This window comes from Eriocheir sinensis, chromosome 2 (assembly GCF_024679095.1).
Source record: "Eriocheir sinensis breed Jianghai 21 chromosome 2, ASM2467909v1, whole genome shotgun sequence".
Lineage (NCBI taxonomy): Eukaryota > Metazoa > Arthropoda > Malacostraca > Decapoda > Varunidae > Eriocheir > Eriocheir sinensis.
In genome coordinates, this window is record NC_066510.1 from 7,967,325 (window position 1) to 7,993,970 (window position 26,646).

At 44.0% G+C, this 26,646-nt stretch overlaps 2 protein-coding genes and 1 long non-coding RNA gene across 3 annotated transcripts in view; all 3 read left to right on the top strand.

Annotated features, from left to right (window-relative positions):
- Positions 1-7,156, top strand: part of LOC126998993 (sorbitol dehydrogenase-like) — a 48,163-nt gene extending 41,007 nt beyond the window's left edge. Inside the window, exons 7-8 of the mRNA XM_050861306.1 lie at positions 5,783-5,904; positions 6,665-7,156. Of these exons, the coding sequence (XP_050717263.1) occupies positions 5,783-5,904; positions 6,665-6,851 (309 nt within the window). The 3' untranslated portion in view covers positions 6,852-7,156. The remainder of the gene's footprint in view (positions 1-5,782; positions 5,905-6,664) is intronic.
- An 8,262-nt stretch (positions 7,157-15,418) lies between these two features.
- On the top strand, positions 15,419-18,538 carry LOC126997907 (uncharacterized). The gene is made up of 3 exons (XR_007752464.1): positions 15,419-16,867; positions 16,938-17,090; positions 17,230-18,538. It is a non-coding gene; the product is annotated as an uncharacterized LOC126997907 (long non-coding RNA).
- Positions 18,539-20,243: 1,705 nt separating this feature from the next.
- Positions 20,244-21,098, top strand: LOC126998112 (general transcription factor II-I repeat domain-containing protein 2-like). The gene has a single exon (XM_050859518.1). It carries the CDS (start codon positions 20,244-20,246, stop codon positions 21,096-21,098), a length of 855 nt encoding a protein of 284 aa, XP_050715475.1.
- The last annotated feature ends 5,548 nt before the right edge of the window (positions 21,099-26,646 follow it).

The window sequence follows — 26,646 nt, forward strand, 5'->3', positions numbered from 1 at the left end:
CGAAGGCTTTCGATATGTTTAACGCAACTGAGAGAGTTTCATTGAAACGGCTAAGAGAGGATGACCAAGAATCAGTTAAGAGAGCAAGAAGATCGCCAGTAGAACGCCCTTTGCGGAACCCATACTGGCGATCAGATAGAAGGTTAGAAGTGGAAAGGTGATTTTGAATCTTCCGGTTAAGGAGTGATTCAAAAGCTTTAGATAGACAGGAAAGTAAAGCTATAGGGAGGTAGTTTGAGGGATTGGAACGGTCACCCTTCTTAGGCAAAGGCGGTACGAAGGCGTACTTCCAGCAGGAAGGAAAGGTAGATGTTAATAGGCAGAGGCGAAAGAGTTTGACCAGGCAGGGTGTCAGCACGGAAGCACAGTTTTTAAGGACAATAGGAGGCACTCCATCAGGTCCATAAGCCTTCTGAGAGTTGAGGCCGTAGAGAGCATAGCATCTGTGCCAAACTAGCAAATTATCAGAGTTGTAGTGGCCACTATCATGTTTACTTCAAAAAATCTCAGTTCTGTACATTATTCATAACATTATCTATTTTTTTAAATAGATTTACATAGAAAATTAGACTACACAGACCCCATGGTTCAGACTAGGTGATTTGTCCTTAAACCTAAGTGATTCTACATTAATCATTTTTTTTTTTTTCTGCCAAGAACCGAGCCCTGAGGGACGCCGCTAGTGACTGGCGCCCACTCTGAGTTAAATCCGTCGATCACCACTCTTTGTTGTCTGTTACTCAACCAATTCGCGATCCAGTGGTCCATATAATGAACATTGTTGGCAAAATAGGAGCATTCATCGATTATCCTACAACACTCCATCCCATGGATAATAGGAATGGATGCATCAATGCGGACTCATGGGTAAATATTTCCTTCATGCCAGAAAAGAGAAATCAAACAAGTCCAACATGGTGTCATGTTCTCAATCTCTTAAAAATAGTGGTGGAAGGTAGGGTTGAAAAATTTGCCACTCAACATTTCTCCGGCTGGCACGCCGCTGCCTTACACACGATGCATTCCTCTGTCTCTCCAATCAGAGCGCGGGAGTTTTTTTTATTTTTTTACATAGCGGCCTATTGCGCCGCTAAGCTTCTTCACTGGTGGGGCCTGATGGTCGGCCCAGCCCGTTGTGGCGCAGGCGAGTGTTTATAGTGGTGCCATCTTGCATTGGCTCATGCTGCCCCCCAGAACTCATCTTTGAGCCTCTCTTTGGAGAGGTAAACTAGAGTCCGGGTTGATAGATGGTCTGCAGGGCTGCATGTGGGTAGTCTTAGGCCACTCGGCGGTGACTGAAAAATCCCAGCTGTGTACCGGCCAGGATTCGAAGGATTCCATCCGACGTCACTGCTGGATCTCCCGAACGCGACGCCGGCACGCTAACCACTCAGCCTTGTCTACACTGCTGCTAAACATATCGTACTGCCGGCAGCAAATATCATACTTATTTCATATTTCTAAATTAAATCATAATACATACATCTTTAGCATCTTATAATATTACATTCATTATATGGAACTTTAAAAGAACAACATATAGCATGTGACGATTGTTTATGTGGGAAAATTATATATATTTCAATTTTGTATTCCTTGCGTTTCCCAGTTTCTTAAATACTTCTAGTAAGTCAAGTGTCTCTATACCGTAGCTATGAAAAAAATATGTGATTTAAAATACTACTAGCGAAAAACTTGTAAGGAAAATGGTTTTGACATAGGCCGCATCATAATTTTTTTGTAGCTCCACGAGGGCCACCAGATGGAAGGTCGAGCTCAGTGAAGGATCCCATTAACAGAGCAGCGAAAAGTAGGTAGAAAATATGTCGGCAATGCCTCATGAGAGATAAAGGAAAACTGGGATTGAGAACCAATCATATCATATCATTCTTGATTAAGAGAATGCATGCATGTTATGCAGAACGTAAGGGATTATGGATATTAGAAGTAAAAGCAAAGAAATACGGATATCGATTCGGCAATAACAGCAGCAATCAAAGAAAGTGATCGATGGACAAAGCAATACAACAATGTGAGGAGGAAGTTCCCGGGACTTTAGAGAGAAGAATCTTGTTTGGCCAGTTTGTTTGCAGATTTCCCTTAACTTTCTTGTGCATTGACACCAAACATGCACTTGTTCCATATGATTTATAACTAAATTTTGTTGAAAGAGGAACTCCCTAATACTGTATAATATCTTTATCTTTTTATATTATTATTATTATTATTATTATTATTATTATTATTATTATTATTATTATTATTATTATTATTATTATTATTATTATTATTATTATTATTATTATTATTATTATTATTATTATTATTATTATTATTATTATTATTATTATTATTATTATTATTATTATTATTATTATTATTATTATTATTATTATTATTATTATTATTATTATTATTATTATTATTATTATTATTATTATTATTATTATTATTATTATTATTATTATTATTATTATTATTATTATTATTATTATTATTATTATTATTATTATTATTATTATTATTATTATTATTATTATTATTATTATTATTATTATTATTATCATTATTATTATTATTTATTGTCATTGTTGTAATTATTACTGGACAACAATTTCAGGCCCTCCAGAGAGTTCATAGGACTACATACCCAACTGATTCCCATAGAGGGGAACATAATGCCATTGTAAAATATGCCTATCTGCTGGATGAGTAATGCAGCTCACTCAATCACCCCAAGCTGTTTCCTCCTTTCCTTTTTCCTGAATAATTCTTCTTTCTATTGGCTGCACCAAACTCTGAAGGCCTTTAACCTTTGCCCTCTCGCATGTTTGCCGTGTGGCGTCACTGTAAGACTGGGAGACCGGAGTCTTGGAGGTTGAGCGATCTTGTGGTCATGTACTGCGGCTAGCAACACCCCTCTTTGGTCCCTTATTCCAGCCAAAACGGGCGGCCTCTCCTGGCTCGGAGTGGTCAGTCGGCTCGTCTACGTGACCATGAGCCAAGCGGCCACTATCATGTAAGGTGGTGGCTGCGTATACTGTCCTGCTACCCCTGGAGCTGTTGGGCTTATATCCCAACGACCAACTTCCCCTTGTAGCGCTCCGTGGTGGGTGGGGCGTGGGAGAGTGAATTTTTCACAGTTACTTTTATGTCATCCAGTACTTTTGACGGGTCTTGTCTGGGCAGAAGAATAAAACACACCCAACCCCATTTCCTGAGGACCACCATGGTGTTGTAGATGAGACACAAGCTCGCCTGACCACACCAGCTAGGGGTTAACTTCCGGCGGGCTCCGTGTATGGGTACATAGAACATCCCGAGCCTCTCTCCGAGTATCGATCATCGACTACCATATCTGTCAGATTAAATTCAGGAGGTTGAGAATGGACAGTTAGGCTTTCTGAGAGAAGGAGACCTGGCAATGGACAAATCAGTAGTGGTCAGACCAGAACGATGGTGCACTCGTCTCAAAGGAGTAGCTGTCCTCTGTTGTTGGACTTACTCCGGTTGTTGCGCTTATGATGGTTATGAGGTTAAACCACACCTTGAGCTTCATATCTCTTTCTGCAGTTACCAAACTGTGTGAACTTGATTAGAAAGACTCTATAGTCGACCCGTACCCCCCACGTGACACGCTCATTGCCTTGGGCGACCTCAGTGAGGCCACTGGCACAAAGGGAGTTGGCTACGAGTTCGTATGACTCTGGCAGCAGAAACGTAAACAGTTCACTCCCGAAGTTTGTATAGTTCAAAAGCCCGAGGATTGCTGGTTCCTGGTTCCAGAGACGCGAGTTTCGCCGCTTGTATTGGTACAATAATGCGGGAGGTGTGGCAACGGAGGTCGATCACATCCTTGTTAGTACTCGTTGGAGGATCTTTATAACAATATTAAAGGATTTTGCGGAGTGCTCAAGTCTTTGTAACATTGCTCTCTCTCTCTCTCTCTCTCTCTCTCTCTCTCTCTCTCTCTCTCTCTCTCTCTCTCTCTCTCTCTCTCTCTCTCTCTCTCTCTCTCTCTCTCTCGATAAATGCCAGGTCCTTCAAGATGGAACAAGAAATAACAAGTTAGATTACGAAATACGCGGCATCAAACTCAAAAGCGTTCAATGCGTCAAGGACCTGGGTGTTAAATCCCGTCAAACCTCAAATTCTCACAGCAATGCATCGATGCAGCAGATAAAGCAAACAATGTTGGGCTTCATTAAAAGAAGCTTTTCATTAAAAATAAAGCCGCTTCCTACTTCCGCTCTACAATAGTTTAGTCAGACCCCACCTGGAATATGCGGTACAGTTTTGGTCTCCCCACCATGCAAAGGACATTGCTAAATTAGAAGGTGTTCAGCGTCGGGCAACAAAAATGATCCCTTCCTTACGCAAAAAATCATCCGACGAGAGGCTCTCCTCCCTTAACAAGTTCTGTCTTGAGAAACGTCGCCGCCGAGAAAAACTGATCGAATGTTTTAAAATACTTAATGGCTTTACAAAAATGTGGACAAATCGAATTTTTTTTTATGATCGATGACACTGCGAACGAGGAATAATGGCACAAAACTTAAATGCAGACAAGTAAATTCAGACTGCACCAAATTTTTCTTCACCAACGTTGTAGTGCGAGAATAGAATAAGCTCCCACCTTCAGTGGTCCATTGTAACATGAAAGACTCCTTTGAAACAAGCTTGACCTACACTTCCTTCAACTTAATATTAGCTAGAGTAGAAATGCAAAGTTTTGGAGCCATCTGAATCACTTAGGTTTAAGGACAGATTACCTAGTCTGGACCATGGGGTCTGTGTGGTTTGATTTTCTATGTAAATCTCTCTCTCTCTCTCTCTCTCTCTCTCTCTCTCTCTCTCTCTCTCTCTCTCTCTCTCTCTCTCTCTAAGTAGAAAGATATAGTAAGTTAACGCGAGACAGACAAACAAACGGATAAACATTTTTAAGCATCAAATTCTTCACTACCATGAGGAAAATGTACGCTTGGTATGCCTTTTATTGTAGCAAAACATGCACACACCTGTCTGAAAATGTCATCTGTACCTCAGAGGCGGCTGATAGCAAGTGATAAATTGCCCAAATTAGCGTAGAAGATAACCCGACGTGGCCCTGGGTGCCAAGAGTTGTCACGAAATACGAAAAAAATGGCAAGAGAAGGCAAAAAGTTCAAATTGAGGGCATATGCTAAAGCTACGAGTGTCCGCGCTGCTCACCTTCGTCGCATTAATCCTTGACCCTCTCGTTGGAAATAAACCATTACCCCGGGACCCAATGGCAGTGTGACACTCTGGTTACACCGTTTTCCCTTCCTCAGGTTTCCTAAGGTACCCATTTTTTGACGATCCCAAAATAGAGAATGAACAGTTGAGTGAGCTCTCCGACTGCTTGAACAATGACTTCAGCCCAGACCCACAGATTCACAGCTATGTGTCTTGACCACTTCATCACGAAAGCGCAGTTAGGGATCATAAGAAGGGCTAATCATTTTAACAAATCTCGTATATATATAATTTTTTTACTTGAGTATCTAGGTCCAGGAGAATGAACGCAAACACATGTATCAGCGATGTGTGATATAAACATTACATATATCACACAAGAGGTCATCTTTCTAATCATATTATCGGTGACATCTATATACAAAAACTCTCTTTTTGCATTTTGGTATTTACATTGTTGAGGGATTATATATTTTTTGTCATTATTAATTTTGAAGGGTCAGATATGGTTATCATTCCTTGGTTATCTAACCCAGTAAAACAAGTCTTTGACTCCCTTCACCAGGCAGGCGCTCCAAGAGGTGTAATGGTGACGGTGGGCCGCGGCAACCCTGAGGTGACGCTGCCCCTGGCCTTGGCCACTGCTAAGGAGATGGACATCCGTGGCATCTTTAGATATGCTAACTGGTAAGGTAAAGATAGACAGAAACAAATGAAGGAACGTGAGGGTTCGGAGACCTAGACCTCCGTCAGGGACGATAGACTTATGCCCCAGCTTTGCCTTTCAAAATACGCCACCTACCCGCTTTGGGGACGCACGGGAAGCACTCATGGCCTGGGCCGGACCACCTCCCAATTATTTCCGAAGCAAACAAATATTGTCAACAAACTAACTAAAAGACAGTCCTCAATAAATACCATGCCTGTTGAAGCCGTGGGGAATTCAGAGATAGGGACTGGAGGACAGTGCAAGGGAGATGGCTTTGCATTGAGCTCCTTTTTTTCTTTTTACAGCAAAGGAAACAGATCAAGGGCTTAAAAAAAAGAAAACAATAATGAAAAAAAAAACACTACTTACTGCCCCTGTGGTCATTCGACTGATTATACATGGTCCTATACCCTTTTTTTATTTTTCTCTACTTCTCATTCCCTCCCCAGTCCATTGTATATCACTTACCAATACTTACACAACATTCCTTTTCTTCAAATTTATGATATTTAACGCAGTGTTTTGGCTGGCCAGGTGCTCTAGTCCAACCCAGAAACAACACACACACACACACACACACACACACACATACTGGAAATAGTAAACAAGTGTCTTATATGGTCAGTTTCATATCCAGGGATGAATATCTTCCTTTTCTGACGCCATACGTTGGCAAATGCAATGCTCTCTTTGCTAACAAATGGATATTAATTTTACTTTCTGGGACACGCCATGAAGCTACCCGACGGCGCTGGCCATGGTGGCGTCTGGTAGAGTGGACGTGCGGCCGCTCATCACCCACCGGTTCATGCTGACACAGGTTGAGGAGGCCTTCCGCACAGCCAGGGAAGGCACCGCCATCAAGGTGATGATTCGCGTACAGCAGGAGGACTCCTCTACCACTGCTAAGCAAGAAGTCGTCTGATATTCTCTTTGGGAAGAATTTTTCTTATTCAAACTTTGAAAATATGATGATTTAAAGAGGAATTTGGGGTAAAGCATACGAGTGCAGGCTGAAATGTATTTTCTGTTACTGAAGTAAAGAGCAGAGGAGATTATCTGGTTTTGCATATAGCCTCCAATGGAAAAGAAATTTCACGAATGAGTAGATTAGTTATAGTATTGCAAAGACATATTACCGACGCGATGATACTTGAGGAACATAATTTCGAAAGGAAAGCAGTAGATAAATAATAGTGGTTGCACGAAACAATAAAGCTTTAAAAGGAACAGGATATATCAGTGAAACCTATACATATGGAACGGACACTTGCTCCAGCCTTGTCATTAAGCCGCGAATTTTGAAAAATCAACCGCTTTGGTGCGAATCGCCATAACTCCCTTATTTCTGGGGCTACAGAAAAGTTATTGGTATCAAACGACGGCAATATGCGAGGGCTCGAAAACCGACTCGAAAGGGTCGAAAATCGAATAAATTCCCCCCAAACGACTCGAAAGAAAACGTATTTTTGAGTTCCCAACCTTGAGACCCACTATTTCTTTTAATTATTTAAAAAAAAAATTATTTAACAAATGATTTAGCCCTGCCAATGCGCTTTCCAAAATGACGCATAACGTTTCCCTACTCCCAGTAGTTTCGTTGCTAGAGATCGAAACGTAAACCCTGTCGAGCGCGATTTTGAGGAACTCCAGATATTTTGGCGTTTTATGTCTAGTGTGGCCTTGCTATTGCCTCTAGAAGGCCCCTCTTGGCAATGTAGTTCGACCAACTCGAAGGATGTTTTGATAGCTCGATTCTAAGTTCGTCGTCGAGCCGTCACAAAATAGCCTGTTTTCAGGCCCTTTTGCCGCGATGGGACACGTCTTAGATTTTTGCTTATGACGTTTTTATTTATTTGATATTTTCCAATTTTTCTTTTCTGATTATTAATCTGTATTAAAAAAGTTTTCATTTCCCACCAAGCACGCCTTCCTAGCTTCAATAGTTTCCGCTCGAGCTCGATCGGAATTCGCGACGAACATTCGCCAAATCTGACTCATTTCACGCACCGCGACGAAAAACTTTCCTGACGCCCCCCAAAATATCATATCTGCATAAAAATTCATATATGAACATTTCAGTATGTTGACTATCTTGTATTAAAACCAGTTTTAAGATATCCATATAAAAAAGCTACTATTATTATATAATCATTTCACTAAATAAATCAACCTATGTTAAGCGCCTTAATATGCAATTCTTATTTTTTTCGTATTCAATCATATTTCTTCCAATTTATGAATAATATATTTATTTTGCTTTCACTTGACACCAAATCTATCTATCTATCTATCTATATCTATCTATCTATCTATCTATCTATCTATATCTATCTATCTATCTATCTCTCTCTCTCTCTCTCTCTCTCTCTCTCTCTCTCTCTCTCTCTCTCTCTCTCTCTCTCTCTCTCTCTCTCTCTCTCTCTCTCTCTCTCTCTCTCTCTCTATATATATATATATATATATATATATATATTATTTGGTATCAAATAAAAGCAAATTAAATGTATTATTCATAAATTGGAAGAAATATGGTTGAATATAAAAAAAAAAACAAGAAATGTATAATAAGGTGCTTAATATAGGTTGATTTATATAGTGAAATGATTATATCGAAATAGTGATTTTTTTATATATCAATCAATGGGGGCATACGCCGGGGGGCGCGTCACCTCGCCCACCTTACGACGCCAAGCCCGGGGGTCTCTCCGGGCGAGTTTCAGTGCAGGCCCCCTTCCCAACCCGAGTACCTCCCGGCAGGATCTATCGACTTACTCAAGCCACGAACTCCGTGGGCGTCCCCTTGGCCTCCTCCACTCAGGATTGTCTCTTACAGAGACAACCCGATGAACAGGATCAGCTTCCGGAAAACGTGCCACGTGCCCGTATAGCCGGAGTTGGCGTTGACGGACTATGCAGGTAATATATGTCGAATCAGTCTCATGGAGTAGTCGCCGGTTTGACACAAAGTCATTCCAGCGATATCCCATGATTCTGCGTAGACACTTATTACCAAAGGCATCAATCCGCCTCTCCAAGACTCCATTTAGTGTCCATGTCTCACAACCATAGAGTAAGACAGGGAGCACAAGGGACTTGAAGATTCGGATCTTTGTCCTTCTGCACAGGTACCGACAACGCCATATATTCGTGTTGAGCGAGTTCATAACACCTTGGACCAGACCAATCCGTCGTAGACTTCCTGGGCTGATTCACCGTTGTTATGAACTACGCTACCAAGATACGTGAAACCTTCTGAGATCTCAACGTCCTCGCCACACGCATGAACAGACTGTACTGATGGGGCAAGGACACAGCCCTGCCTCACTCCCGCATTCACGGGAAAGAAGCTAGACAGGCCCCCCCCACACTTCACAGCACTCTATGTCCCAGAATACAGGCCAGTCAGCAGACCAATAATCCTCGCAGGAATCCCACGGAGTCGCAGAAGATCTCAGAGTGCCTCACGATGCACTGAATCAAACGCATTCTTGAGGTCGACATAGGCTGCAAGCATCCCCTGTCGAAACTCACTTTTTATATAGATATCTGAAAATGTTTTAATACAAGATAGTCAACATATTATAGTGTTCATATATGAGTTTTTCATTTGCCACCAAGCACGCCTTCCTAGCTTTAGTAGTTTCCGCTCGAGCTCGACCGGAAGTCGCGCCGAACATTCGCCGAATCTGACTCATTTCACGCGCACCGCGACGAAAAACCTTCCTGACGCCAAAAAAAAAATATTATATCTGCATAAAAATTCATATATGAACACTTCAATATGTTGACTATCTTGTATTAAAACCATTTTAAGATATCCATTTAAAAAATAACTATTTTTATATAATGATTTCACTATATAAATCAACCTATATTAAGCGCCTTATTATACATTTTAATTTTTTAATTTTTTAGTATTCAACCATATTTCTTCCAATTTATGAAAAATAAATTTAATTTGCTTTCATTTGATAGCAAAAATGTATATATATATATATATATATATATATATATATATATATATATATATATATATATATATATATATATATATATAATGAGCCAATGCAAGATGGCGCCACTATAACACTCGCCTGATATATATATATATATATATATATATATATATATATATATATATATATATATATATATATATATATATATATATATATATATATATTTGGTATCACATGAAAGGAAATTTAATGTATTATTCATAAACTGGAAGATATATGGTTGAATACTAAAAAAAAAAAAAAAAGAAATGTATAGTGAGGCGCTTAATATAGATTGATTTACATAGTGAAATGATTATATAAAAATAGCAATTTTCTATACAGATATCTTGAAGTGGTTTTAATACAATATTAATAATACTGGGTGAGGTAAAGGATAATAATAGGGCAGTTTCAACTATTATGAGAATATTTCTATTATATATATAATCGTCTGGAAAAAAGTATAGTGTTAGCTTATCAACGCTTCTAATTGACGATAAACCTCGGATATTATCTATAACTACAAATAATGCAGAAAAGCTACGTACTTACCACAACAACGTTAACACCAGAAAAAAGAACTGTTGTGGAGAGAAAAAAAGTTTCGTAATGTTATTGGTAAAATTCCGTTAATAGAGTACAAATTTTAAAGTGTTAATCCTTACTTTAATAATACGATATTCCTGACTGAAAAAAAAAAATCTTAAATGACCAACAATGGATACTGTCTGCTGAACTATAGTTGTTTCTTTGGGTTGTCTAAATGCTAATTACTTTATTTACTGTATTTATTGCTTTCTTTATACTTTGAAAGGTAATTGTAGCTAATAAACTGGTGCAATTACGCTTGTTTACTTGCTATAAAAAAATAATCAGGTAGCATACAATTGTACCTGAGCCTTCAAACTGTTGCGAAGCCCGGTAGATCTATACAAGGCAGCTATTGTAAACCTGACCCCACCCAGCCTCACTATCCATGAACTTATCTAACCTTTTCTGGTATGTATTTATATTATTAGCTCTCATAGCATGACAGCCAAGCCTGTTTCACTCATCCAATACTCTGTTGGTGAACTAATTCTTGCCTATGTCTTTGTTAAGTCTCAATTTATCGAACACATTTACCTGGCTCACCACCAAAACCTTATTAACCTTACCCTAAATAATGCCTTTCAATCATTTATAAACTTCGATCAAGTCTTCGCGCATCCTTCGCCTCTCTAGAGAATGCAAATTTAAATGTTTGTCTATCCTCATACATCATTCCTGCTCCAACCTTGGTTGAGTACGGACCTCCGCTCGCTCCTCCTGCATTCTACCTGTGGTTCAAGTCTTCGAGACTTCACACACAGCTGTTGTCTGCTGGAGTCTGAACTGTGCCAGCAAGCCCTTGTTGCTTCACCCACCTTCTATCGAGGCATTGCCTGCCTCGATGGATAACTCCGAGTCCGGGGCTTCTACACTCGAGAATGACCTCGCCATGTCTGACGAGGACGACTCACCCGCAGTGAACCACTGGCCCGAGCTGCCGAACCTTGTCTCCCACCTGTCGTCGTCCACTCCCAGCCATGGTAAACCGATCACCACCAAACGGCCCGCAGACGACTCAGACGACTCACACGACGCAGCCACTGAGAACTGCCTCCGCCCTCTGGCCAAGACTGCAAAAAGTGCCCCCACGGGTGTTGACACGACTCCTCCTCTGCCTCCTCTGCCTCTTCCTGTTGCCTCGACCCCTGCCGCCTCCCGGACATCCGCCAACCTCCCAGCTTTCGCCCCACGAGACACGTATGTCAAGCTATCCTTCCCTGGCAACCCGTTCACCGACACGAAACTCCGATGGTTGTCGGAGGTTACTAAAGCCTTCCACCTCCAGCGCGATATGGCCGAGGTCAAGATGGCTGCCGTCACCTCCAGGTTTGTTTATATCTCCCGGCAGCGAACTGACATCATCTCCCGCGTTCAGGCTGGGGAGTTCCTGTCGCTGCCTCTCACCCCAATGGACTCACCTGACAGGCCTCGCAAGTTCCCCAGCTACATCCTTACCCGTTACCCTGTTGACGTGGACCCGTCTTGCTGAGGTCACCAAGGCGTTTACTCGGCAAGACGCTTCATCCAAAACGGCTCCCCATTAACAGGATTGTTGTGGTGTGGAGCCTTCCTGACCCGCCTCCACCCACTATGGCCTTCGACTTCCTTCCGTGTCTGCCCTGTGAGGTGCGTAAGCTCCAAAATGATCAGCCTTGGTGTTTCAGGTGCTGGGGCGTTTCCAGGTACTGCTCTGCCTCACCGAAGTGTGCCTGGTGTGCTGCTGCTCACGACACGAGGACATGCCCGGTCAAGAACGAGAGTTCCCGTCCAGCTGCTTCCACCTCCTCCGACCTTCAACCACCAAAGGATGTGTCCCTCTGGAAGTGCCCACGGTGCCTTCAGCCGGGGGTTAACGTGTGGCACAGCTGTGCTCGGCGCCAGGCCCCGCAACCTCCTCGACAGCGTCACCACCACCTCTGCCACCGCTGTCTAATAAGACTGCTAACCCCACTGACTCTGCCTCTCCACAGGATGTAGGCCATTTCTTCCTCCAGGCTCGTGTCACTACTATGGAGGACCGTTTCTCCGCCCTCGACGCCAGGATCAACGAGCTGGTTGCCGCCCAGGCAAGCTCAACACCATGGTCGAAGCTCAGGAGGCCGTCGTCTGCAGTCTCCTCCCTCACAGAAAAATGGATACCATCTGTGCTCGACTTGAGAAGCTCTACCAGACACCTCCTGCCTCTGCCATGTCTCCCTCAGGTTGCTCGTCTACCTCCACTCCTCACCGGTCTCACTTCTCAAAGGGTAAGATTCGACGCTAATTTCCAACTTGATATCATATCTTGGAATGTTTGTGGCATCACCAACCACGCCAAGCTTGCCCAGCCTGCGCCTGTGTATCAACACCATCCAAACGTCATTTTGCTACAGGAGGCATTTCCAGGTCGGCTGCTCCCGCTGGGCAAGCTCCTCCTGGTACGTTCCGTACGTCCACATGGTAAGGAATGGCCTCCTGACGTACATTCATTGTTCCTTGCCTCACCGCCCTCTCGCATCTACAGATCCTGACACGACCTTTCAGCTCTTTGAAATCACGCTTGGGGGTGGCCTCCTTCAGATATGCAATGTGTACTCTGCCCCTGCTCGCCTCAACCTTGCAGCTCTTCCACCTCCTACGGTGCGCGGTATGATATATCTCGGGGACTTCAACGCGAGGCATCCCGACTTAGGTGATCGATCTGATTGCACAAACTACCCTGGACTACGACTCCTATCTTACATCCGAAGGCATCATCTGACGCGCTGGGACACCGGGGGCGCACACTGGGTGGTACGCTGGATCACGTCCTCACCTCTGGCCTGGTAACATCTCAGGTCCAATGTTCCTCTGTGCCGGCTTTATTTTCTGACCATTCGGTTTTGCTATTCTCTACCTTCTCTGTCAACCAATTCTGCCTCTCGACTACGAATCAATGTGCCCCCTAAGTATTGCCCGACATTTATCGCCTATATAACCCACGTGTTGCCTACCTTTAACGTTACTTCACCTGATCAGTTATATTCCGCTCTTGTCTCTGCCACCCATGACTTTCACAGGTTGTATATCTCACGGCCACACCTCCAGCGTCGCCCTGCTGCTCACCCCTGGACATTAGACTTGCGCATTCAAGAGGCAAGGGAAGAAGCTGAGCGTGCTGGTCTTCTGTTTCAAGCAAACCCTACTCCTGAGCTGCTCCGTCGATACCAAGAGTCAAGGGACGCTCTTGTGGCATTACAAGAGTGCGTCATTACAGAGTCCTGGCGGAAGTTCACAGACAGCATTAACCAGCAGACGAGTGTGGCCTCCATGTGGCGCCTCATCCGTCGGGTGGTTAAGAAGACTTCAACTGCCCTTCACCACACTCCCGCCGCCTACGCGCAGCAACTAGTAGACACATGGTCGGAACAGTCTAACCCTGCCAGCCTTCCCGCCCACATACAAGACGGCTCCCTCTCCTCCTGTACAACCGACGGCCTGTCTCATGTCAGCCTTATTGCACCCGGATGACGACGAGTCCGTGCCGATCACCGCCAGTGAGCTGCGCCGTGCTCTCTAGAGGTAAAGCTTCGTCTCCTGGTGATGATGGTATAACTTACACAGTACTACGCCTGCTGCAACAAGTTCCCGGGAACCCTCTGCTTCTACTCTACAATCTTTGCCTTCGCGACGGTTGTGTACCACAAGCCTGGACCAGCAGCACCATCATACCCATCCCCAAGCCAGGTACAGCAAAGTTCAGACCTATTTCCCTTACTTCTTGTTTCTGCAAAGTTATGGAACGAATCTTACTTAACCGTCTTATGTACCGCCTCCAGGACCGCCTTTCGCCCCGACTGTTTGGCTTCCTTCCTCAGCGCAGCACACACCACTGCCTCGTCGACCTGTACTCGTCTCTCCCGGGACAGCGTGGTGGCTTTCGTTGACCTGAAGAGTGCCTTTGATGTCGCTAACAGGGACATCATTTTGGACCAGCTCGTTGACTTTGGTATTAAGGGTAATCTCTTACGGTGGATCAGGGGCTACCTCAGTAACAGGACCTCCCGAGTGTTCTTCAGCGGTGCATACAGTCACTCGAGAAGTTTTCTCCTTGGTACGCCTCAAGGGGTGTTCTAAGTCCGTTTTGTTTAATATTTTAATGCATCGGCTACTCACTTCTCTGCCTGACATTCCTGGCATTACGATTTCATGTTACGCTGACGACATATGTGTTCATTCTACCTCACCAAGGGACCTTCAACTTTTCTTGCCTCCTTCTCCGTGTCGTCCTCTAACTGTGGTATTATTGTCTCTCCTGATAAGAGTAGAATATTCTCCACTCTGCCAGACTTCTCCGTCGGTGGACTGGCTCCCAGTACTGCTACCTCGGCGCACCTGTCAAGATCTCGCCAGTCGGGCGTCAAACCCATCCTCTCATTCGTGACTTGCTGGATCGAACAACTCTTCGGGCATCTCCATTCCTGTGGCAGGACCATATATATACTTTTATTCGCTCTGTCGTTGATTACCTCTCCCCTGCCTTGTTTTACCTTCCCGAACGACTTAGAGCCCTTGGAGAAATTTCAGAACAGAGCGCTGAGAGTTATTCTTGGGTGTCCCATGTCTAAGGATTGTAAACATGCAATGCGAGTTCTTCCACCCTTGGTCGAGAGAATTTATTCCAATGTTACTCGCCTCACTGTTAAGTGCCTCCATCTCCACTACTCTCGCCCGCAGCTGATCAGGATGTCGCTTGGACCCGTTCGACCTGTTCCTCCTATCTTGCCCGCAGGTCGTACCCTTATTCGAGCTGTCTCTTCCTTGATTCGCAGTCTTGATTTGGATGTCCGTGCTGCTGACGTGCCCTTGGCCCGCCCCGTGGATGTTGCCAACGCCAGAGGTCAGCTTAACTCCTACATCCAAGTCGGACCCGTATCCTCATACATGACGTTTCTTAATCCGTGAATCATTTTTGTCATTCTCTTCTGCACGGGTTCTAACATTTTGACAGCCATTCGATAGTAAGGTGACCAAACCTGAACCTTTCTCACCCTTCCCACCTCTTCTTAATCTTAAACTATAGTGTTTTCAGGATTTGTCATCCGTCACTGATAGCGACACAATAAGACCTTCAGTGCCAAACACGGTCAGTTACCACAATACGGAAGCTGTGTCTACGAGCCATTCTGATAGTAAGGTATGCATGCACAGTGGCGGGAGTATGAAACGGAAACACCTCAGCCAACCGAAAAGGGGTGTGGTGCTCTCTAGACATGGTAACGCTGACGAGTATGGAGCCTCACCAGGTTTCGATCTGATCGATATAGGGACGAACCGAACTCAGTTATTATTGCTGCTGCTGTGTTGAGTCGTTGGTGGATTGTAAGCCATGTCCCGCCTGACAGTACAAGAACGATTGGTGAACATGTCAAGAAAATTATTTCACATCATATGCTCGTATTTTATTCTCATGAAACACATGCTTCGTAATCGTGACTCGATAAACTTCAAGAACCATATAATATTTATCGACATCCAGGATAACAAGCCATTATAACATTATCATTACCTATGATAATAATCACATAATTACTGTGACCACCTACCTGACGGTGAATCTAAAAACGGTAGAACTTTTCCACTGACGCAGTACATAAAAAATGTCGCTACAGGAGGAGGCAGAGTGGGACCTCAGGGTGAATAGCATGCAGGAGGGTGTTGGGGAGGGGAGGAGTAAAGGAGCAAGGCACGGTGGACTTGGTAGGCGATAGGAGCTACGATGAGAGGGATAGATTTTAAATGATAACATGGCTGAATTAGTTTCATGGAAATACTGAACTTTCGTCACACTTGAAACATTATATATTGTAATTTGCCAGCGTGGTTTATAAGAGGAACAAGAAATCCAATATTCATATTGAGACAGTTGGGAGAAAAGTACAGAAAAACAGAGAGAGCTTCATATGATATTTACAGACCTAGAGAAAGCGTGCGACAGGATACCAAAACAGGAGCTGTGGAGATGTTTGAGAGAGAGAAAGGTGCCAAAACAAGGGTAAGGAGTGGAGCAGGCATGACGGATACTTTTGGAGTTGGGGTGGGGCTGCATCAGGGCTCTGCGCTGAACGCCTTTCTCTTTAACATCGTATTCGACGTGTTAACAATGAATGTAAGGGAGGGAACACCATGGGACATGATGTATGCAGATGATGTGGTTTTAGTGGGGGAGTCCAAGGAAGGGGTGGAGCTCAGACTGGAGGAGTGGAGATCGGCACTGGAGAGCAGAGGAATGATAATAAGTAAAACAAAGACAAAATACATGATGTGTACAGAACAAGAACATGATGAATTTGAAAGTGTAAGATTGGATGGTATGATGCTGGATAGGGTGGATGCCTTCAAATACCTGGGATCTATCCTATCAGCAGATGGTAATGAAAACAAAGGGAGATGTGGAGGTGGATGCCTTCAAATACCTGGGATCTATCCTATCAGCAGATGGTAATGAAAACAAGGAGATAACTGGAAAAATCCAAGCTGGATGAAGAAGTTGGAGAGAGGTGTCCGGAGTACCGCGTGATAGCAAAATGCCAGTGAAAGTAAAAGGAAAGGTATACAAGACTGTGGTACTACCAGCAATGATGACACAGGGGCAAGACACCGCAAAAAGTAAAAGAAAAGGCATACAAAGACTGTGTACTACCAGCAATGACGGCAGGGCAGAGAGGACACAGGCAAGTAAAAGGAAAGGTATACAAGACTGTGGTACTACCAGCAATGACGTACGGGGCAGAGACAATAGCCGCAAAAAAAACAAATGAGAGGAAGTTGGAAGTAGCTGAAATGAGGAAGTTGCGATGGATGTGTGGCGTGACTAAGAAGGACAAAATCAGAAATGCAAGAATCAGAGGAATAGTGAAGGTGGTGAAGGTGTCGAAGAAGATGAAAGAGGCGAGATTGAGGCCCTAGGGGCATGTTTTGAGGCGAGATGGAGAAAGTGACGAGAGAATAATACTGGAAATGGAAGTGCAGGGAAGAAGAAGGAGAGGAAGACCCAAGACGAGATGGAAGGAATGCATAGCAGCAAACATGAGAGAGAAGGGCCTGAACACCAACATGGCAGGCGATAGAGGAATGTGGATGCGGTTCATCAAAAACAGCGACCCCGTATAAAGACGGGCTAATAAGCTGGCAAAGAAGTTTATAAGAAGTCATCAAACTTTCTTCTTCATGTGCAAATAATTATGGCGTCTTTAGTTTGACAGATATTACACCTGTTGTAATATAACTGATTGAGTGTGTCCACCCTGATCTGTCTGTCGGGCAAGATTGTGTTTTCCGAGCTTTTCACTCGTGGCCGCCAGTGACTGTCCGCTAGTCGGGAATGGGGATGAAGCTTCACGTGGTACCTTGGAAGAGGGACATTGTATACAAAGCGGGGGAAACCCTATTAACATTTTCCCTAAGTGTTCTGTGTGGTTCACATTGGTATTTCTATGACACCTACGTAAAATATAGGTGGATTTCCCTTAACTAGGCTTATGTTACCATACTTGAATGCAGTGTTTGCCTCAATATTACACATTGCTAAAGTCAGCTGCTGAGTCCTTACGGGACTCTCTACACCTTAATGTAATCGCAATGACTGTCAGACGGCGGTGGAACAATGAAGGAGGGCATCACAGGACACCAGCAATAAAGGAGTTCATGACGGACCAGCACCGTGAACGGGGCAACTACAGTTTGCCCAGCAGTATGTGAACTGCGAGAAAGTCTTGGGAACTCGTTATCGGGATTGATGAAAATATGTCTGTGTCCACGTGTCAAAACGCCACTGATGGAGAAGAAACAACACATGTTAAGTATAATTTACGGTGTTTTCAACATTCAATGGTGCACATTTTTGTAGCAATACTGTGACATCATTACTAATACAGGACTTTTCATAACTATTATCAAAACCTTTTTATGCTCTATATACGAGTACATCACTGCTCGTAATTGCTGAATGATTGGTATGTAACGGAAACACATTCTCTGACCTTATAGCTTAAATAAAGTAAATGTATCTAATTATTATGGTTTCTTTCAACAGCTACGATCAACAAAATGTCTTTTACGTGGCCAGGAGTGGACACGTGACCGTGAACGTGTGGGGGTGAATAAGTTGTCATGGAATGGGAGACATGCACCACATACATGCTGTCAACTATGGTGACTTATCAAACAATTTACTCTTGCCTTCCTTTACCACTAAGAACCACCCACTTCCATCCTGGTCCAATATATTTCGTCCATGACCGCTGTTCTGTTCATCAGGCTCGTATTGTGCAGGACCCAGGTTCCAGGACCACTCTCAGTTCCAGCTTCTGCCATGTAAGGGTCTGTAAGGGTCATGATAAGTAAGATTGCAACCCCATGGAAAATAATTGTGGCTCAATGGTAAACATTTGGGAACCTCAGCAGGAGCGGACATTTCAGGAACTCTTGGCTCACGCTCGTGAGGTGTGGGTGTTTCGGGGCAAGCCGGACCTTGCTAGACGCCACACGGGAAACATGAGAAGACGACTTCAGTCTGTCACTGACAAGGGTGGTGGATGGACAGGATATTGAGATAAGAAGTTTCTTCGAGTATGTATGGGTGTACGTATGTGTGCATGCGTCTACTGCTACTTTTTTTTTCACAGTAAGGGAAGCAGCTCAAAAGCAAAATAATAATAATAATAATAATAATAATAATAATAATAATAATAATAATAATAATAATAATAATAATAATAATAATAATAGTAATAATAATGAGAGAGAAAAAAGTCCACTCAACACTGCCCCTATAAAAAAAAGAGTTCAGAAGGGTGGCCAAAAGGGAAGTCAATTTCGGGAGGAGAGGTGTCTCGATATTCTCCTTTTGAATGAGTTCAAATCGTTGGTAGGAGGAAATACAGACGAAGGAAGATTGTTTCAGAGTTTACAAGTGTAAGGGATGAAAGAGCGAAGATGCTGGTTAACTCTTGCGTAAGTGATTTGGACAGCATAGCAATGAGCTAGAGTAGAAAGTTGAGTGAAGCAAGGCCACGGGAGAAGGGTGGAGGCATGCAGTTAGGAAGTTCAGAAGAGCAGTCAGCATGGTAATATCGGTAGAAGATAGAAAGAGATGCGACAATACGGCGGAAATTAAGAGGTAGAAGACTGTCAGAAAGAGAAGAGGAGTTGACGACACAAAGAGCCTTACCAGGGGCGGGCAACCTCCGGCCCGCGGGACAAATTCGGCCCGCGAAGGCCTAGCGTCTGGCCTGCCACCCTGCTCGGCATTAATATTAAAATCCGACCCCGCGAAACCCCTCCCCCCCCAAAAAAAAAAAAAAAAAAAAAAATCTGCCAAACAGCATCTGCCAGCAGATACTGTTTGGCAACTCTGCGCCTCACTCTGCCCTCGAATCCTGCCCAGACGCCAGTGTCCGTTGAACTTTCGCATTGAGACTATGAATGTCTACAGCCGAGAGGAAGGACGCCATCGTTAGACTGTCAGGCAACCTGCAGAAAACAACTTCGCACTTCCGCAAGCAGACTGCTGAAGCCGACAAGGTGACGTGCGCCATTTTTTTTTTTTTTTACAACAAAGGAGACGGCTCAAGGGCACAATAAAAAGTAAACAATAATAATAAAAAAGCCCGCTACTCGCTGCTCACAAAAAGAATCCAAAGAGGTGGCCGAAAGAGAGGTTAATTTCGGGAGGAGAGGTGTCCAGATACCCTTCTCGCCGGATGAAGCCATTCGCGGATGGGGACTTCATCAAGGAGTGCCTCGTCGCTGTGGTGGACTCCGTCTGTCCAGAGCAGCGTTTTGCCTTTGAGAGTGTTAACCTTTCGTCCCGCACCGTTCGCCGTCGCATAGAGGAGATGTCGGACAACGTGCACGACTCACTCAAGACCCGCAGCTCAACCCTCGTCGCCTTCTCCCTCGCTCTTGACGCGAGCACCGACACGAAGGACACGGCCCAACTGGCCGTTTTCATCCGTGGGGTCACCGCTCATGACCTACAGGTGTGTGAGGAATTCCTCCAGCTTGTCCCGCTGCGCGGCACCAACATTGGGCAAGACATCTTCGACGCCGTGCTTCAGTGTGTGGAGCAGCATTCCCAGGACCTCTCCCGTCTTGTGTGCGTGATGACCGAGGGTGCCCGGGCGATGATTGGGGAGAAGAAGGGCGCCGCTTCTCTGCTAGTGCGCCACTGTGAGGCCGCCGGACACACTCAGCCCATCCACAAGGTGCACTGCATCATCCACCAAGACGCCCTGTGCGCCAAGTCTGCCAACCTCGTTGATGTCATGTCTGTCGTAATGAAGGTCGTCAACTCCATTCTCTCCCGCAGCCTTAACCACCGCCAGTTCCAGATACTGATGGACGAGGTGAACGTGCACTACAACGACCTGCTCTACCTCTGTGAGGTCCGCTGGCTGAGTCGTGGGGCCATGCTGTCCCGTGTGTTTGACCTGCAGCAGGAGATCGCCACCTTCCTCCGTCAGAACGTCAGAAGAACCTTCCCCACGCTGATCACTTCTCCGATCCGCGATGGCTCGCTCTCCTGGCCCTGCTCACGGACATCACTACGCACCTGAACGCCGTCAACGTGAAGCTGCAAGGCAAAGACATTCTCGTGACAGACATGCACGCGCATATCACCGCCTTCGAGGTTAAGCTGCGCTTGTGGGAGGCTCAGTTGGCTATTGGTCAGTTTGTGCATTTTCCTCGCTTTGCTGCTTGTGCCTCTGACGACGTGGACCTAGACACTTGCGTTAGTGTCGTCGCCTCTCTGCGGGAGGAATTTGCCTCCCGTTTCGCAGGAGTCAGGCCGCTGGCTGCGGACTTCTAGCTTTTCACCGCCCCATTTGACTTCCCCGTGGACGACGCCCCTGCCCACCTGCAAATGGAGTTGGTGGAGCTGCAGTGCAACGATGAACTGAAGGCGAAGTTCTGCACCTCTTTTCCGCAGGACGATGATAGATTGGGTGGGTGGATAGAGCGTGGAGCGTGGAGCGATGGACTTGTGCAGTGAAAAGATTAAAGTGAAGGGAGGGATGCACAAATCCTGACTGCACTGAGTTTCGTCAGAAGAGACCCGAATCCGGTGGCAGGGAGGAACTCCGAGACGAACGGAGAGCTCCCCTGGCTGCAGAGGCCTGCCGACAGCACGGTCTGTTGTGCGTCGCCTAACGCACGGTCCCTACACGCGGTTTGACTTCGGAGTGACCTTCTCCTAGGTGATTGCTACCTCAGCGCTAACGAGCGTCACCTGCCCGTTGGTTAGGCCTTACCAACGAAGTAAGTGGGTGGTTTAAAATCAGAGTTTTCCTTCTCCTAGCCTTTGCCTGGAAAGGCTAAACCTACAAGGCAGCAGGTGGTTCGAATTCAGAGTTTTCCTTCTCCTAGCCTTTGTCTAAATAAACACTACCTACAAAGGAGCAGGTGTAGTGGTTGGTAGGCGCCAGGGCGTGTCCACACGCCGGTGGGCCTGCACTCCGAACCTCTGTGACCCACTACTTTTCTGAGATCCCCCACTGATTTAGCCTGGAGTCGCAAGACATGCAGTTACCATGTATGGCCGCGAAGAGGCACAGCTGGGATCTTGGTGAAGGAGAGGCTGTGTACTGGCAGGGGAAGACTTACGCTCTCAGCTTCCTTTTTCGCCACAAAAGCTAGCCAGCGGCAGTAATTGAAAGCGAGAAGACAGGCAAAGCAAGAACACAAAGCTGTGTTACTGAAGTAAACACATCACATCACCCTGTGTGTGTGCACACAGGGTGGTACACACACACACACACACACACACACACACACACACATACACTCAAGGGAATAAAAAAAAAGAAAGCCCGCCAAGCGTTGTTCCATCAAATAGAGTATAAAATGAGAGGCCAGAAGAGAATCGATTTCCGTTGGAGAGTTATCTTGATACTCCCTTCCTGGTAGTATAGGAAGGTGGAAATAGAGACGGTGGAAGGTTGTTCTAGAGTTTACCGGCGAAGAAGATACTGGTTATCTCTTTGTATAAGGGATTTCGATAGTACAGAGATGAGCGAGCGTAGAAAGTCGTGTACAGCGGAGTTTGTTTTTATTTTGTTATGCTGTTGATGCTTCTTTTGTTGTTGCTGCTGATGATGTTCCTGGTGCTGCTTCTGTTGATTTTTTTTTTTTTCATAATGTTAGCTCTTGATGAGGTTGCTTCTGCTGCTGATGTTGTCTTTGTTTATAGTGAGTGTGCTAGTGACGATTGTGTTGTTTAGGGTGGTGGTGGTGGTGATGGTGGTGGTGGTGGTGTTAGTGGCAATCAAAACTTAATATGGAACATTGGTCTTATCTCCTTGCCACTGGTCTCATGTTGGATCGATCGTCACCAATCCATGGAGTGGTGCAGCAACAGCTGGGAGCAGAGGTAGCGGCCGAGACTAATCGCAACATTCAGCTCACTCTAATGCGCTCGTGCTAGTACTCACTGTCAAGAACAGATATAATGGACACGCTACTTTCAAAGTACATATTATGACGATAACAAACGGTCAACATAAATGGTGAAGGACATGGATCTGATCTTGGAAGGACAAAAATTATTGATAAACTAGTTTCTCCCTCATGAGTGGCTCGGTAATGGTGATTCTGAGGCATTTCAGAGGCCTTGAAGACCATAATTCCATGGCAGATTAATTATTTAAGACACTCTAAGAGTGGCAGAGTATATGATTCTAAATCAGGGTAATAATATTGTTATTATGATATTCATTGAGCATTAGAGATAATAATTCTGAGGCATATTTGTTACCAACATAAGGCACGTGTCTTTGAGTCCATAATTTCGAAGCAGATTTGTTATCAAGATACTAAAAGAACTTGAGAGTTAAGGATTCCAAGGTAGATATATTTCCAAATACCTTTATAGCCTTAAGTGTCCAATTTGCCTTCAGAAATCTTGTCACTCCTGCTTTGTATCATATGAAGAAATAAATTCTGAGAAACATGAATGTGTGAATCATGCATGTCACGCACACAAACGTTATCGACCTTTGCATGCAGATGCACCCCATTTTCCATTAAACAGAAAGCAGCTGGAGTTGGCGGCTTGCCGTCTGTGCTCGTGGTTTCCTCTGCACCAACACCATTTACATTACATATTGTTGAAGGCAGACGATAAAGGAATGCCCATGAGAAAAAAAAAAGAGTGTTGGTTAATGATTAAATAATATACTATGCATGAACCTGACAGCTTTGGATATCATCAAGTAATAAAGAACGCAGGAAAATTATTGCAAAATTGTGAGATTTATAAGAAGCCTGTCATGAGTCATCTGCAGTTTGTAGGAATGATGGAAATTTCTGAAACCTTTGAATATTTCATTTTAACTGTACAATTATAGGACCGATTTCACAGTCACTTTCTTTTGTCGGTATCGTTAGCAATGGGCGGTGATCTCCGCCAACAACAATAAATCCGATTTTGCAGTCGTCTTTAGAGGCGTTGTTTGTTTGTATCGGTACCACAGATCGACGGAACCTCTGATAACGCAGGTCTAATAGCCAGGGAGGCTTCCCAACAGAGTTTACCAATGCAATTATTAGCAAATAAAACAAATTCTTGCTCTCATATGGTTACATTAGTACTTCATATAAATGTGAAAAATCATTAAACAATACAGCAATACGTTGCAGGACTTAAATAGCAATATGAGAAAAAATTTAGAAGAATTTGACAACATCGAACTCACTTCACCAGCTGACCAGCAAACGACCTGAGAACTTCAATCAATACCTGCAACCATTACTTCACCTTTTATGCCTCCTTGGTCAGTCTCCTGTAATATTCTAGATAGACTATATATGGATAGGGCATACATACTGTGAAATCGAGCCTATTATGTGAATATGAATATGAAGAATGAATATGAAGAATAAATGCGAAAAATAAATGTGAAGTTTGCTAAATAAATTTAAAGAATGAATGTGAAGAATAAATGTAATGAATAAATGTAAAAAGTCTGTCTCACTGAAATACACCGCTCAGACCTGCTAAGTAATAGCATAAATATTTCCAAGTGTCTGCACCCCGAAAAATTCTGCAGACAAAGTATTATTTTTCCGGGTGCAAAGACAGCACGTTTTTTTTCCCCAATGTACCCCAATAATTCCCCAATATACCGAAATGACACCAAATTTTCGCAAAATTGTCTTTATACCCCAATGAAGTCGGGTGTCTTATTACCACAATTAACCCTGATTAACCCAATTAACGCTCAACCTCTTTTTACCCCATTGATCCCGGACATTGAAATTTATCGCAATGTTGATTTGGGTAAAAAGACGTATTTTTACCCTAATGTGCCCCCTTATATTCCAGGTACCCCATTATTACCCCAGTAATATCCCGTTATAACCCCAATATCACTTCAATGATACCCCAATGTACCAATACTTACCTCAATTGGTTCCACTATTATCTCAATCATATCTTGTGTAGCTCAATGTGCACAGTGTATATCGGTACATTAGAGTATGCTTAATGACACATTGTAGTACACTATGTAAATATTAAGGTAATACTACTCTCTCTCTCTCTCTCTCTCTCTCTCTCTCTCTCTCTCTCTCTCTCTCTCTCTCTCTCTCTCTCTCTGATCAATTTAGCCGATGAACCACATTTTCGCAACAGTGACGTATTCATTACATTTATATGACAGTAAAATGCATATATACATAAACTGCATACAGTGATACGTTTATATGGATGCATAGAAAAAATAATCGATAGACAATATGTGTACTTAATGAATGGGGAAAACGAATAATGAAGAATGCATTAGTATTGTGACATGCTATTATCTTTAACATTTTTACAGACGACAACCCTAGAGAGGTGGATGCATTGTGTGTTGTTTTTGCTGTTCACTTTCCACTTATGGGCCGGTCGACTTTGCTGGTGGGGTCTGGTGGTCGGCCCCAACCCGTTCTGGAGCCATCTTGCTTGGCTCATGCTGTCCAACGGAATTATTTTTTTTCTGTCCTCTTTTAGAGAGAATCTAGAGTCCGGGTTGATGTGCTATCTTCAGTAGAGCATATGGGTAGTCCTAGCCCACTCTTCGATGATTGAAAATTGTCAGCTGTAGAGGCAGGTGAGGACGAAACCCGGGACCTCAAGGATACGTAGGTTTGCTACGTTGCTTCCAAACATGGTGGAACTTCTCCATATGCATTAAAGCCATTGATAGAAGGCACATCTTAATAATAAGGCCTCCACATGGCAATGGATCCTTTTCATTATATACAAAAGGACACACAGCATCGCCCTCATGGGCGTATGTGATGCCAATTATGAATTTATATATGATATTGGTGGTAGTAGACGAGTATCAGACGGCGCTGTATGGAGAAAATACATATCAGCAATCATATATTGCAACTGCACATCTGCCGAATGATAGAGTGCCCCTATAGGTACTGAGACAAGGCAACCATTCTGTGTTTGTGGCAGACGATTCCTTACCCTTGTAGCGCCACATTTTGAAGCTGTTCTCACATCGGTCCGAAAGTATTTGGAGCACATCTTTTTTTTTTTTTTTTGGTTTGTTTTTTCATATCGTCTTCCTAGGGCTCAGCCTCCAAGGTGAAGTGGTTAGCATCCCTGAATACGAATCTGCGGGCCTGCGTTCGTATCCCGGCGTTCGTATCCCGGCGTGGACAGTCGGTGTGCAGCCCACCAAGCGGTTATTCCTTCCTTCAGGATGATCGATAAATTGAAATTTGGGGAAACCTGGGTAAGGTAAAGAGGTACAGTCGGCTATAGAGAGTAGTGTCACACTGTCCAGTAAGTTTCGTTCAGAAAGCGACATCTGGCAACCCCTCCACGCGACATGAAAATTATTACATCCTATCGAAATCGTACTGTTATGGTGATCGGTGGTCACAGGTGCACTCTACATAATTTTAAGATAGATATTTATCAAAAGTGTCCGTCGCTAACGCTTGATAAATATTTTTTCTTTAGGCTCTGTCGCTGTCGAGCTTTTAGTTTCGGTCAAATTTAGTCAAGAGCAATTCTAAGTTGTTTATCAAACTATGATACATTTAAAAATATACTGCACTTATTAAGGGAGATTGTTATGCCTTTTAACTTAAAAAATAAAT